This window comes from Schistocerca cancellata, chromosome 2 (assembly GCF_023864275.1).
Source record: "Schistocerca cancellata isolate TAMUIC-IGC-003103 chromosome 2, iqSchCanc2.1, whole genome shotgun sequence".
Lineage (NCBI taxonomy): Eukaryota > Metazoa > Arthropoda > Insecta > Orthoptera > Acrididae > Schistocerca > Schistocerca cancellata.
In genome coordinates, this window is record NC_064627.1 from 595690248 (window position 1) to 595704629 (window position 14382).

The 14382-nt window shown below is 37.6% G+C and overlaps 1 protein-coding gene across 5 annotated transcripts in view; it reads left to right on the top strand.

Moving 5' to 3' along the window:
• Positions 1–14382, top strand: part of LOC126162235 (rho guanine nucleotide exchange factor 12) — a 1164938-nt gene that overhangs the window by 444165 nt on the left and 706391 nt on the right. For 4 of the 5 annotated variants that reach the window (XM_049918604.1, XM_049918605.1, XM_049918606.1 and 1 more), the window contains 4 exons: positions 3849–4079; positions 7172–7265; positions 7525–7733; positions 11558–11674. In XM_049918604.1, the coding sequence (XP_049774561.1) occupies positions 3849–4079; positions 7172–7265; positions 7525–7733; positions 11558–11674 (651 nt within the window). The remainder of the gene's footprint in view (positions 1–3848; positions 4080–7171; positions 7266–7524; positions 7734–11557; positions 11675–14382) is intronic. The other variant, XM_049918607.1, reaches the window with a different exon arrangement.

Genomic DNA, 14382 nt, shown 5'->3' on the forward strand with positions numbered 1-14382 from the left:
TTATTTTGCTCGTTGCAGTGCTCGTTCTCGCGATCTGCTTGACACACTGAACGGCACAAATAAGAGACAAATTGCACTTTATAATTTTAAAGCAATCCAAGTCAGCGCAAAGCAGGAAAAGAATACCAACTGGTAGTTTTAGATCATTTTTATGTATCAACCCTTTCTCATCACCATCCTCATCCCTAGGGATCATTTTTCTTACTGCCACAGTACTTTTATACAAAAAAGTGAGTGTTTTTTTACACCAAATTTCGTTGAAATTGCTCCAAGTAACCGTAAGTTATGCTTTTAGTCACACCATCTCATCCCCACTCTCAGCCGTTGGGAGTTAAGTTGGTTTTACTGTTACAGTAATTTTTTATCCAAGTTAAAAAAAAAGAAGGCTCTGAGCGCTATGGGACTTAACATAAAGAGGTCATCAGTCCCCTAGAACTTAAAACTAACCTAAGGACATCACACACATCCATGCTCGAGGCAGGATTCGAACCTGCGACTGTAGCGGTCGCGCGGTTCCAGACTGAAGCGCCTAGAACCGCTCGGCCACATATGCCTGTCCAAGTTGCAAGTGATACGTGTGTACAGTCAGGAAGAATATGAGATGGGCTGATGTATCACTGTCTTTCCCCTTCCTGCCTCTTCTCCTTTCCAATGAGCTTAGCGACCCCAAAAATCTTGGATCCGATATTAACAATGGTTATTCAGTACTTTCACATGTCACGGCTTCTCATCCCCACATCCACCCCTAGTTTTGGTAGGGAAGGGTGTATTACCCACACAGTATATTTCTAGAAATAATGTGCCATATTTATTTAAAATTTATATGAAGCTGCTCCAGACACTCCTGACTTGTGCTTGTAAGTCACCCCGTTTTCAGCCAGTACCAACTCCTGTGGAAGATAGGTGATTCTTACTCACACAGAGCTTATTTACAAATAGTAAATGATACATGTACTAAATTTGGTTGAAATCGGTACAGTGGTTTATCATGACATGCAGTACACACATTTTTATAATAAGTGGGGTGGTCAGAAGCAATCTAAAAAGCTTGTAATGGTACTGTACTGTAGGGTAGGTTGTTCTGAGAAGTAATTGCTAAGGAAAGAAATTAGATGTGTTGCGCCATTTCTGAGTTAGTTAGCATTGGAGTTAGCCAATCGGGCTGTTGCTCGCACAAATTAAAGTGGGGTATTCTTTGGGGGAGGGGGGGGGGGGGAAACAACAACACATTAAACACCCCTTTTGTCTCAAGACACATTGTATTTCCAAAGAATGTAATATTCGATAATGAGCCAAATCGGGACTAATATCAGCACTGTGCACCCACAAAGTACGAGGTATGCATTTAATTTATTTGTAAATAAATGTTGAACAATCCCAACCAGTTTTTTCGTTTTGCCATGAGTCGGAGAAATGCATGCAATGTATGTTACACTGTGATGAGAGGCCAGTAAATTATGGGAAGATGTTTTCACAATAAAAGAATCATAATTTTGCTCCATGCAATTCCTCTGTAAAATCATACCTGAGCTTTATTGGAGATTATTGCAAGTTACATTGTTTCCTGTCTATGTGGTGCAGGAATGGATGCAATGTACACAACAGTAATAGTGCCTCTTGGGGACATCTCTGACATGTCGTATGTGTAAACAAGCAACAGTCTTTTGTTATCCGTGTCATTTATACTCAGTGTACTCTGGTTAATATTTCCAGGGGAAACGATGCCATTAAGATGTGCAACAAATGTGAAATAGACTTGAGTTCTCCATATACACAGTTAAACATTAACAATTGTTTTAGACATTTTAGAATGTCTTCATACTTGATACATGTGTTGATTGAAGGTTGAAATTCCATACAGCAAATCACAGTTCAGATTAAGAATGGAAGAACTTCATCTTGGTAACAATCTTGATGTTGTGGAGAAACCAAACTAGCCACCAAATCCATTCTCCAGAATGAGCACCATGGAGAGTTTGTGCTTAGATACTAAAGTGTAAGGAGAAGTGAGTGGCTTCCTAAATCTTCTTGGGCTTCCATCTGGGAAGCGGCATTGAAATTCCATGAGGTTTCGATGAGTGTCACTCTCATCATCTTCTTTGACAGAGGATAGAATAACAGCCAGCATGTCAGGGAAGTTCGGTGTACCCACCCGGATGGAAGTCAGAGGATTTCCTCAGCAGCATCCCCTGGGAAAGTCTACAGTCACATATAAGTGCGTAGCTGGCTGAAGCTTTACGTCAATCTGTGAGACGTCTTCCAGTGGAAAGATCAATAGCGCGCTGCACACAAAGGCAAGGATACGGTTTCAAATCCCACTTTGGGACACATCATTTTTTTAAAAAAGAGGATAGAAGAAATATTTTGGGCATCTTTCACTGCAGTGTACACTCAGTAATGTTTCCATTCCTTACATTACATTGTAAGTGTGCATATTAACTAAAGATATAAGGAAATTTACAGTAGTAATCTAGCAATATTGTAAAATTTTTTCTTGCCTGCATTGTGGCATATGGTACTGGCATGTGAAGCTTATCTAAGGGATAGGCAATGGATAAGAACATAAGTACACAGAACAGATTGGGGAAACAGAAGGCATCAATCAGTGGTGTGAATAAGAACTGCCAAAAGTCCAGATACTTGGAAATTATCTTATGGATTCAGAAAGAAAGTCATCCAACTGTGACATTCCATCTTCTGATATTTATGTATTCGCAAAATAATGGCCATTATAGTTAGAACAATATATCTTGTATTAGTTTTTGAACAAGTTTGTCTCTTGGTCAGACATAAGAATTGCAGAAATGTTGAAAGATTATTGGGCAACTTTCATCTCTGTGAATAGTTGAAGAAATGCTTAAGATGTAATGTATTATATTCATGAATGCTTTGATTTGCGAAGTGGTGTGCTGGCCAAATGGCATTTGTTTATGTGGTGATTCCTTTTCAGTATATATTACATCAGAAGTCATGGTTCATATCTCATCAATTTTTATGCAGAGTAAAAAGCAGCAATAACATTATAGATTAATTTTCAACTTTCATTGTTCCTTTCACCTTTCTGTTTCTGTCTTTTGTTTTCAGGGGATGTATTACTATTAATTTATGTATTTTTTCTGTGTAAAGCTTAGCAAATCCATTGACCTTGTAATTAACGTTTTTGTCAATAATACTGTTACTAGTCTGTTTAAAGTTATGATAAGCATGTTTCTGATGTTAATTATGATTGTGCACTGAGACTGCTGCCAGTTTCTGTTCCACAGATGGAATTGCAGTATAATCACTAATCCATTCACATATAAAGCAACATAACACATTTCCTCATTCTATGTATAAATGTACCCATTGGACCAGTTGCTTGTAATATTTTCATTTTAAGAGCTTGTTGAATGTTGAACATATTATTATTGTGTGCGCACATAACATTTCCTCAAAATACTTGTTGAAGTTCTGTGAATAGTTGCCATACCAAGATGTAGAATTCAACTTTGGTTGAAAATTAAGAAATTCTTACTATATCTTCATACACAACTGCAATGATTGTGTGCATCCCATGTACAGTCAGTCATTGCTTTCTTTTCTAGTGTGGATTTGAGTTGCAGCCTTATTGAGTGACAAGGGGAAAAAAGTTAGCTTCATCCCCTTTGGACAGAGACTCTACATTTTACTGTGTAAGATTGTTCAAATGCTTGTGCCTGTAAAATTTGCACACATAAACACAGCTGCAAATTTGTGCAACTGCATTCCAAATCTGTGGAGCAAGAGACAAAATATGTCAGCACAAGGGCAGCTAGCCATACCGTGTATGTGTGGGCGCTTCACTAACCGTGTGGCTCTTTGTTTTGCAGTACGCTCTCCTGTTCCCCTCACCTACCTGCAACTCCCCTTCTCCCTCCACCCCAGCCTGCCAGGATGTACCACCGCCCCTTCCATCTCGTAACCGCCCTCTCACCTTATCTACACCCCCTCCCCCACCCCGCCACACTGCCGCAACAGCCTTGCATTGTTCTGAAGGGGGTGGTGACGTTCAGCCAATAGAAAGCCTCAGTAACGCGCACTTGTCACCGACTAACAATTACGTAAGTAACTTGCTGACTGCTCACAGCTTTTACTCATCTCTTTTTGTTGGAGGACATGTGGATGATTGTTTTCTTCTAGTCTGCTGTGGCTTGTTAACTTAAAGCTTAAATAACCTTTTGTTCAATGTGTCTTAATATTCTGTTGAATAATTTGGAATTAAATTAAAATGAACTTTAATTCACAACAGATAATGCATGAAGTAGCAAATGTGAATTCTATGTCTGACTGTGATTAGAGCCATTGATTTCTAGTACTTCAGGCACATGAGGTACATAGCTAGTGATACATGTCTGATCCGAGAGTGTTATGGAAGTTGATACTGGCCAGGTATTCTGAAGTATGGTATGCAGGCCACATTCATGACTGCCCATTTTGCGATTTTTCTAAATGCTGAAATTCTGTATGGGTGAATCACGGAAGGATATCATTGACAGAAATGTTAGCTATGGAAGTTGCAAGAAATGACACACAACTATCATAGCTCAAGCAACACACTGACTGCACAATTTACTTCTCTAGGGCATTGTGATGTTTTCAGTGTTACTAATTTCTTTCAATAATCTTCCCAAATTGAAGCAGAAAGTTTTATTGCAAAAAAATATATTTTTTTTGCTGTTGATAAGAATGTCAAATATTGTTGCACTTCTCTACAGATTGTTCTTAGATGAAATGGGTATTTTTGTATGAGATTATGCATTGGAATGGATGGGCTAAATGACAGACTCATCATATGTAGCTGAAAAATCTCACCTAGCTCAAGTAGTCAGAAAGCTGTCAGAGAAAAAACAAAACAATTTGCCCAAAGTCAGGTAGGTTACACAGTATCATTTGCTACTTCGTTGTCTCATTGCTTGAAAGTACATCTCATCTTATTTAATCCACTGAACACATTTAACTCGCACTGTTCATTAGAGACAGTTTTTAATGACATGCTGTAGAGGTAGCTGGTCTGCCAAATGGTGTTGGCTCTAGAGTTTACCGTCAGTGTATAAAGTATTGTAGTTTCCTGTATATTAAACAAAGAAACATTTATTTCAATAAATTATACATAATATTACCTGATGTTATCTTGACTTTATAATCAGTGTAAGAAAATGAAGGTTGTATTGCTATAGGTACATGTGTGTATTTGTCCGTTTTCTTGGGGAAGGAAAAAAAGTACTAGAATCCTAAAGATGAATCCAAAACAAACTATTGTCTTAAACGCCCATATTAATGGCTCTTATCTGTGCCTCTCCGCAATATATTAAGTTTTATTTTTTCACACATTTGCGAAGATAGTGAGATACAACTGGTAAAAAGTAATTTTTCAAAAATTCAGTACATGTCATAACCTCACCTGAGAGCAATACACCTGAAGCAGTGAGATTCCAACCATTTTATTCCTGAAAAGAATTCGCTTTTGACTCTGCATAACACTTGTTTGCATAATGAGTGACATATCAATTTGATGACTATTTCTTCCTTCCAAACTGTTTTCGAAGTTAAGGAGAAAATTTTCTGAAAGTGGTGAACGGGGGACAGTTACAACTTTCAGAGCAAACAGTAGCCAAATTATGAACAGATTCTTTTTTCTTATTTGCCCACTTCCATAGCTGAATTGTGAGTGTGTGTGACTGCCATATGGAGGATATGGTTTAAATTCCTGGTGCTGCCATGGAGTTTTCTCTGGTGGAAGGAGTGGATGGGATGAATTCAGTCTCGTGACACTAATTCAAGAAATACCTGAGTGAGAAGAAGCATTTCCAAGGTCTGAAAGGCCAACAGTGTTAGGCAGAAGTGCAATATGCTGACACCTGTGCCCTTCCACACGGCATCTGAAACGACACCATATTGCAGAGGATTACACAGTGGCCACTTGATATTGCGCAGTTCTCTAGGCCATATCATGGAGAGACTTCTTTTTCTTCCTCTTCTTGTCTGTCATTGTCGTCTTTTTATCCCAGACAACTTTTTTTGTTAACAACAAAAAGTACTCTATTCCCTGCACTCATCACTCTTTCTGCATTTTCGTATGCATAACTTCAGTAGGGATATTATACTTCCATTGATATGAGGTACCATTTAATCTTAATTGCACATTCTATTGACTGCTTCTCTGAAGAAACTTGATGTAGGTGTACTAAATTTTTCTTACACAAAGATTTGACTGACCATGTTTAAATTCTTGTGTCCAATAATAAATGGTCTTCAAGCATAGTTTGCTTTCCAAAATAAAAGTGTTTTTATGTTCCTTATTATGTATCTTTATCCATGCTTTTTGAATGAGGAATGCTTATCACTTAAGACAAATGCCAACACAACCATCCATTGTGCCTGTTTAAAAGTATGAACAAACATATTGTGAGCATTTTCCTGACAAAACAGCCCAATACCTATGATTTTAAAGAGTAACTTATCAATCTATGCTTACAGGCAAAGGCTGTACTTCAGGCACAAATAAGTACTGAACAAACATGTAAACTATCAAGGATAAATGTGCATAGGTGGCATGAAACACTAAAAAGTGGTGCATACATCCTTCTCATTCAGCCTAAATTAAGTTCTGATTGTTGTGACAAATTCTAGATGTTGAAAAATAGAGAAAAGTGAAAGAAACAGCTACTAGCACATTGTGGGGAAGAGAGTAACACATACAGATTTGAAGCAAAGTTTGACTTCTACAAGCACATTAATTTAGCATCATTTCAATTAAGTGAATTGAATTGCATTGTTTGTACTGACCTTCTGTTGGACAGCTCATCCTACACAGTTGAAGCAAGTATTAATGAAAATGCTTAAAATAAGTATTGTAGATTAATTTAAAACCAGCATTAACATTGTAATACAGTAATCTTTCATGGTGTTAATTTGTTTAATTGCATTGCACTTCAATAAAATGTTTATCTGTGACTGCTTGCTACTATCCAGAGACCACTCTTCTCAGTATCCAAAAAATGTGAATAATGTAATGCAATATAGTGCCTGGCCAGTACTCACATAATATTGTGGTTAATGTTGTGAAGATTTAAATTAGTTAGAAAGCTAATTTTTACATTTACTTTTGTGCACACCTTAATACGATTTATGTTATTTAAATATTGTTTTACAGCTGTCTGGCCATCAGATTCCAGCCCTAAACACACACCATCGAACGAAATCGAGTCCTGATCCTTTGAATATTCAGAATTTATCTCCTGCAGAAGGTTAGTGTAATCAAGTGAACATAATTATGCAGTAAGTTTTGAAGCCTAGTGTACTAAAAAGATGAGAGAGTGAAGGAACAGTATAAGAAAAAAATGTTTCCAAATAGGATAACAAGATTTGAAGGTAGTAAAAATTTTTTTTTCATTGAATTAGTGGAAGGAACTGGTTTTTCTTGTTGCCTGTCTTAATAAACAATTCTACAACAATGAATGTCTCTGTAATGTATCTATATGTAGCACATGTGCCTTGTTTTTGCAGCTTCCAGGCAATTAATAGCCTCGGAGTCTATGCTAGACCTTTCATTTGCTTCCAAGCGATCGAAGAGTACTGGAAGTAGTTGTAATATGGAGTCTCCAAGAGCCACACCTCCTGGTACTCCTCCTCCACCCTATGGTGGGAGTTCAACAAATATTGAAGGATCTGATGCACCTTTCCCAGCAGAAGATGACAGTCACCCACATAGTGAGGTATGTATGTCACTCTTGCACATCCATATACGTTGGAAGATGATCATACTGTTCCAAACATAAAAGGTTTATAAGGTGTAATCTTTCAAATGCAGATTGTGTGTAGTCTATGTCACATGAAATTCATTTTGTTAGAAGAGACTGAGGTACCTAGTGAGTTCTGACAATCATTAGTTCAAGTTTGTGAACTAAAGTACTATAAGACAGCTTAATCACAAGCAACTTCAGGCTTCATAGGGATTCATGAATTCACTTATGGATTCCCTAGAGTTAACCTCATTGGAGCTGTCACAGATTGCAGTTTTAAGTAATGTTATTCTTGACATGTGTTACTCCTTGTCTCATAAAAAAAGTGTCTTCTGAATTAAATTTTCTTTGCCCCTTTTCAGTTTTTTTACCAGTTCATTGCCTCTTAAAATGTGAGTGAAAGATGTTGAGCTGATACTTTGCTAGCTTAGCGTACCATTTCAGAATCACTTTAACTGTCTCTCCACTGGTGTTTCACTCAGTATTTGGTGATATATTTTACTTATCACCCCGCTATTCTTAGTGAACAATCTCCAAACCAGATATCAGTTACTTCAACTTTATACTTCACCACTTATCTGACATTTGCATTTCATGGCCATTATTTGATAAACTTTTTATGAACATACCAAGAAGTTATTTCCTTTTCTCAGTGACAGTGTAGTCATTTAGCAAAGGATTCATTTTACCTTGTAAATTTTACAAAGCTATACAGTTTTGCTACTTGCTGTGTGCATACTTTTGTCTTTCTACCTATTTATATTTCTAAATATTCTTAATCTTTGTTTTTGATGATTATTTCACCTTAAACATCCCTAATCACTTATATAAAATTCTAAACATTTGAGGGAGGTCTTCCTTTGAATCTGTTATTACTGCTGTATTGTCTACAACTCACATATAGTGAATTTATCTGTCAACAATGTGGGAAAAGACAGATTGCAACTGCCAACTCCATCATCTCAGACTGGAATGTAACATCATGTAGGATGCAAGCTTAATGCAAACTTGATATCAGTGGCTGCTTCACTACCCAAGCTATCTGGATCCTCTTCTCCACCAGCAGCTTTTCTGAATCGCACAGATGGGAGTTATCATTACAACACATTCTCAGCTCCCCTAATCATCCCAGCCTCAACAACCTTCAGCTCATCCTATTCCAGTTCTGTCACAGGTTTATCCTACTCTGTCAGGGGCTGGGCCACTTGTGAAAGGAGCTATGTCATTTACCAGCTCTGCTGCAATCATTGCACAGCTTTTTATATCAGGATGACTACCAACCAGCTGTACACAAGAATGAACAGCCACCTCCGAACTGTGGCCAAGAGCAGAGTAGATCACCCTATGGCACAGCATGCAGCTGAACATGACACACTTGATTTTAGTGGCTTCTTCACTAACCGAGCTATCTGGATTCTTCCCTTCACCACCAGTTTTTCTGAACTGCACAGATAGGAGTTACCATTACAACAAATTCTCTGCTCCCGTAATTATCCTGGCCTCAACAAGTGGTAACACCCTCCACCCAAAAGTTTCCATCCCCTCTGTCCTATCATCTCCTCCCCATTCTCATCTCCCACCCCCTTCTATATGGAGCCCTCTGCCAATGCATCCACCCGTCTTTTCTCACTTCTCTCCTTTTTTCCCCACGTCTCTGCCTCACAAACTCCTGACGCTGCACCTGTTGGCAGTCTAGTCTGTGCACACTCCACCAGGCAGTGTTCGTCTCTATCTCCCTACCTGTACACTACTATCCCTTCCCCTTCCCCACCCCATCTAGATTGCTGCTTGCATCCCACATGATGTTGCATTCTGGCCTGAGATGCTGGAGTTGGCGTGTGTGTGTGTGTGTGTGTGTGTGTGTGTGTGTGTGTGTGTGTGTGTGTGTGTGTGCAATCTGTCTTTACATTGTTGGTATTCCTACCTGGAGTTTCCATTGTTTGAATGTATTTATCATTCATTTTCAGTGTCCTTGTTACCTTTTTCATCAAGGTTATTCTCCCTTTACTGAGTCAGCTAAAAAGGTAAGACACCACTGGACGACTTCTTATGTAATTTAGGTTGCTATACTGGATGCATTAAGCCCTTGGTTCTGTTTGTAGTTTGTATAGAGGTTCAGGGAATATTGTCTGTTTAACCAATCAAACTATGTCCTGGCACTTGTGTTATTTGCTTGCAACAAAAGCTTAATCAGATTTCTCTAATGTTTATATCTGATCAGTGAATGGTGAACATATCCTCATGAATATCTACACTCTCGTATCTTAACTAATGTAGAACCATTATTATGTAATGTGTGTCTCTCTTTGGGAATATCGTTTTTCATTCTCTGACATTTCTTTTTATTTTCTTTTCAAAGTTTTGGTTATGTTACAATCTTACAAGTACGGAATGTGAGAAAAAAAAAGTGTAAGTCATAGCATCCTCTACAGTACCCAATTTGTGGAATCAAGATGCACAGAACCTTATGTACAAAGTTTGGGTAGTGCAAGAAGAACATACGTTTTTCATTTTTTTTTTTTTTTTTTTTTGTTGGTTTACTGCTGGAATGTCTCCTACTTCCCTAAGTAGTCTTTATTCAAAGTTGGTAGAGCGTTGAAGAACTCCATTATTATGTGTGACCCGTTTGCTCCACTCTTCGATATGACTTCATTGCCCAGTACTTTCTCTTGTTCATTCTATTTTCTCATAATTAATAATATATTTCCTCAGTTATTTTATTACTTTAGTTTTGTTGCTTTACATAAATTAATTTTTTTGAGTTTTATTTCTAAATGGATTTTGGTCATTGAATTTTTTTGGCAGTTGTGAGGCAAAAGGTAGTTAGATGTCATGAATATGCAGATATAAAAACAAGTGGCAACAGTATCTCTGATGGAAACATGCTGCAGGGAACAGATTATCTAAAGCAATGAATGAAAAAAAGTGCTATACATTTTGAGAGAACAAACCCAATTATGTTAGACAGTTAAATTTTTACAGTGATTACTTGAAGTTTCAAAGAATAAATTGTAAACAAAAAGTTAATATAATAGGTGTAGCAACAGTGAAATGGACTGAGAAAGCTGCAATCAGGCGGAGGAAATGATGAGAAACAGACAAGAATGTTTGGAGTGGTAAGGCGTTGCCCAGAAAAAGATCTCCGAGGCCATATCTCAATATACACCCAACACTTCTAATGCACTTGCACATTAACCATCCCCCTTTTCACTCAAACCATCCAAGACTGGAATACTCGAATCATATATTCCTCCAGTCCTGAAATGAAGTATATCGTCTCTTCTGTGTTTCCAACCATGACCAACTCTCCCTGCAACACGATTTATTCTCAAAATCCTCTGATATCAATTTCCATTATCTCCCATTCCCCATCTAGAAGCCCTACACCATCCTACATTCCATTTTCTTTCCACCACATGTCCCGTTTCTCCGTCATCAACTCCACATTTCCTGTAGCTTTTCTACTCCATCATTGCTCACCCCTTACAACCTTTCTTTATTAATATTTATTTATGCATTTGTCCCAATTTGGATCCTTCACTTTCCCCCAGTCTTCTAGTCTGATCCTTGACACCTGGATGCACCCACATGTTGCGCACTGGTACTGTATTTCCTAGATGTGTACCATCATTTTCTTCCATCTGTTTTCCTAACATCCCCTCCATTGCCTCACCTGCTGAGGGAAGAGAGAGAGAGAGAGAGAGAGAGAGAGAGAGAGAGAGAGAGAGAGAGAGAGAAGATGAGAAGGTTTGTAATTGCTTTCTTTTTTTTTAGTGTTATGTTTATTTTTATTACAGACACCAACAAATGATGGAGATTCACCATCGGTTCGAAACAGCTGCCAGTATGCAACCATTGTACAGCAAGAACGTATTATATCGATGGAAGATGACGATATGTCAGACCAAGAAGTTGTAAGTTAATTATCATTAGTGATACATAAATTTTTCATTGTTAATCATTAGTATCATTACAGTATTTTATTACGAATAACAAATTATTGATAAAGTGTGAAAACTGCAGTAAAAGACTGTCTTATCTCATGATTAAGACTCCTTTCTTGTGAAAGGGGTGTGTTAAGGCTGATGTTCATTCAGGTGATAAATTATCTGCTTTCCAGACATTCTGAATGATTTCAGTCAGCTTGTTGACTGCATCATTATCAGCTCACACCAAGAGTTAGCTAAAAGTCATTTACAGCACCCTTCTTGTTCTTAAGTAGTTTGATGATTTGACCAACTTCTTCCACTGAAGATGGTGTTGGGTATGATTATATATGTGTTTCTCCCTTTCTTTTTTTAAAGCCAAACTCGGTATCTCAACTGAAGTGGATCATAGAATATTGAGCTAAGAGACAGTAATTTTCCAGATTATTGTGAAACATTGTGTCCTATGATTCTTTGTCTCAAGGCACTCATTTGAACCTACTTACTGTATTCATCTCTTGGTGTCACAGTACAATTTTTACCTACCACACTTCGCTCCAATACTAAATTGGTGCTTCCTTGGTCTTTCAGAATGTGTTCTATCAACTGGTCTCTTCTTTCAGTCTAGTTATGCCACACATGTCCTTTCTCCCCAATTCTATTCAGTATTTGCTTCATTAGTTACACGATCTTCCCATATAATCTTCAGCATTCTTCTGTAGCACCAAATTTCAAAGGCTTTTATTCCCGTTTGTCTTAACTGGGTATCACTCATGGTGTAAATATTTTTCAAAATGACACAGATTTTGGTATGAAACTTTTAAGAACAAAAAAAAGAAAAGCAACAAAGACATCCTATGATAGATAATGATAGGAAACACACACACAAGTGAGGAGGAGTAAGTTACACAGTAATGCAAGGAACGTGGTAATGTGATAATATTGAATAAGGCAAAAAGAAAAATTGATTGTAAACTCTTAGGCATGTGAATTTCTGACAAAGAACAGTAAGTGGAGAGAAACTTGCGAGTAAGATGTGGTTACTACATGAGAGTAATAAGTGGTAACATTTTTGTATTATATTTTTATTCAATTTTCTGTATTGAGATGTAATTGCAAACATGGGACAATAACAGACTGTAGATAAGAGACACCCAAGAGTAGTTGTATAGGTGACATCAAACACTGCTGAACTTAGCGAATGTCAATATACTGTTTAATGTTCTGATTTGAGTATTAAGCAACTTGAAAAGGCTTCACAAAAAAGTGAAAATTGCTGATATTTTTGGCAATGTCTATAGTCTTGTATATTTTTATCTATAAATGAGATGTGCCAATTTTCCAGAAAGATTTAGTAATAAACTTTTAAAAAACCAAGCTGTCACTATGAACGTTAATGATGGTGTTAGACCTTCTCTAGATGTTCTTCTTTCAATGCAAGACATTTTTCAGAATGATAGATGACTTGACTGAGACCTTGGTTGCAGAAGTCTTTGTTTTGACTGTTCAGGAAAAGGTCCTTGTCATCTGTCTGAAAATGCCACACGTGATTTCTTCATCAGGAAAAAGGAATAGATCATTGCTTACGATTTGAGATGAATAGGGGAGTGAAACAACATTTGAAAGCCTAAAGGAGCAGTATGTGTGTATCTGTGCTCTGTGGATAGTGTGCTGGGGCATTGTTGTTGAGTAAAAACACACATCTTTGGACTACTTCCGTCAGTGCTTTGTCCTTATACTCTCATGTAAGCTCATTACAAAATTTTAGTAGTATGCTCCTGTGACACTTAACCCCCTTACAATATTTATCAGGTGGCATTGCAACATGGCAATCCCGAAAAACACTGTGCATCATCTTGCCCCATGGTGGTTGTTTCTTTGCCTTTTTCTATGATTGTGAATTGACATGTAGCCACCACTTTCTTTGTCGTTTTATCTCATGCTCATAGTGATACTCTCGGCACTTGACTATGGTGATTAGGCAGCTGAAGAAGTCGTCTGAATTGTCCTAACTCAACTGCAACATTACCACTGCTACCTCAGCTTAGCAGGCTTATGAAATGGTGTGAGCAGTTGCGAAACCCTGTGGATAGTGACTTTCAAAATGTCATGCAAGATGTTATAAACTGATCCATGATTGATTTTCAGTTTTTCCATTATTTCTCTCGATAGTGATGCACTTGTCTGCAAGTGCCAGGGTCTCCACTTCTCTTATGTTTATTAGTTCTTCACAGAGAGATGGTCTGCTGCTTGGTTCTTCATCATTCATCCTTGTTTGATCAGAATGGAAGTGTCTGTACTACCTAACCACTGTGTCGTATAATGATGCTTTGTTGCTGTGCTCTTCCACCAATGCAGTCAGGGTTATAATGTTGTTGTTCCCCTTGAAATGCAAAAAGGATTAATACATAATAATCCACTTCATACAGGTTGCACAATTTTGTTTTACCTCATATACCAGTGTTCTACAGTACTCTGGCATGGGGCTTGCAATTTGTACCAAACATGTATCTGCCAACTAACAATAAATTAAGTATATAACTTTAGTTACTTATTTAAATTTTTTTTGAAGCAACCATTAGAGCTTTCTGGCCAACCTCGAGCAGTAGGCATTTGTGAACATCAGGGTACTATAAGAATTGATGCATTGGATTAAATAGAAATGTTCTGGCCATAGGGGCAAATGCCCAGCTGGT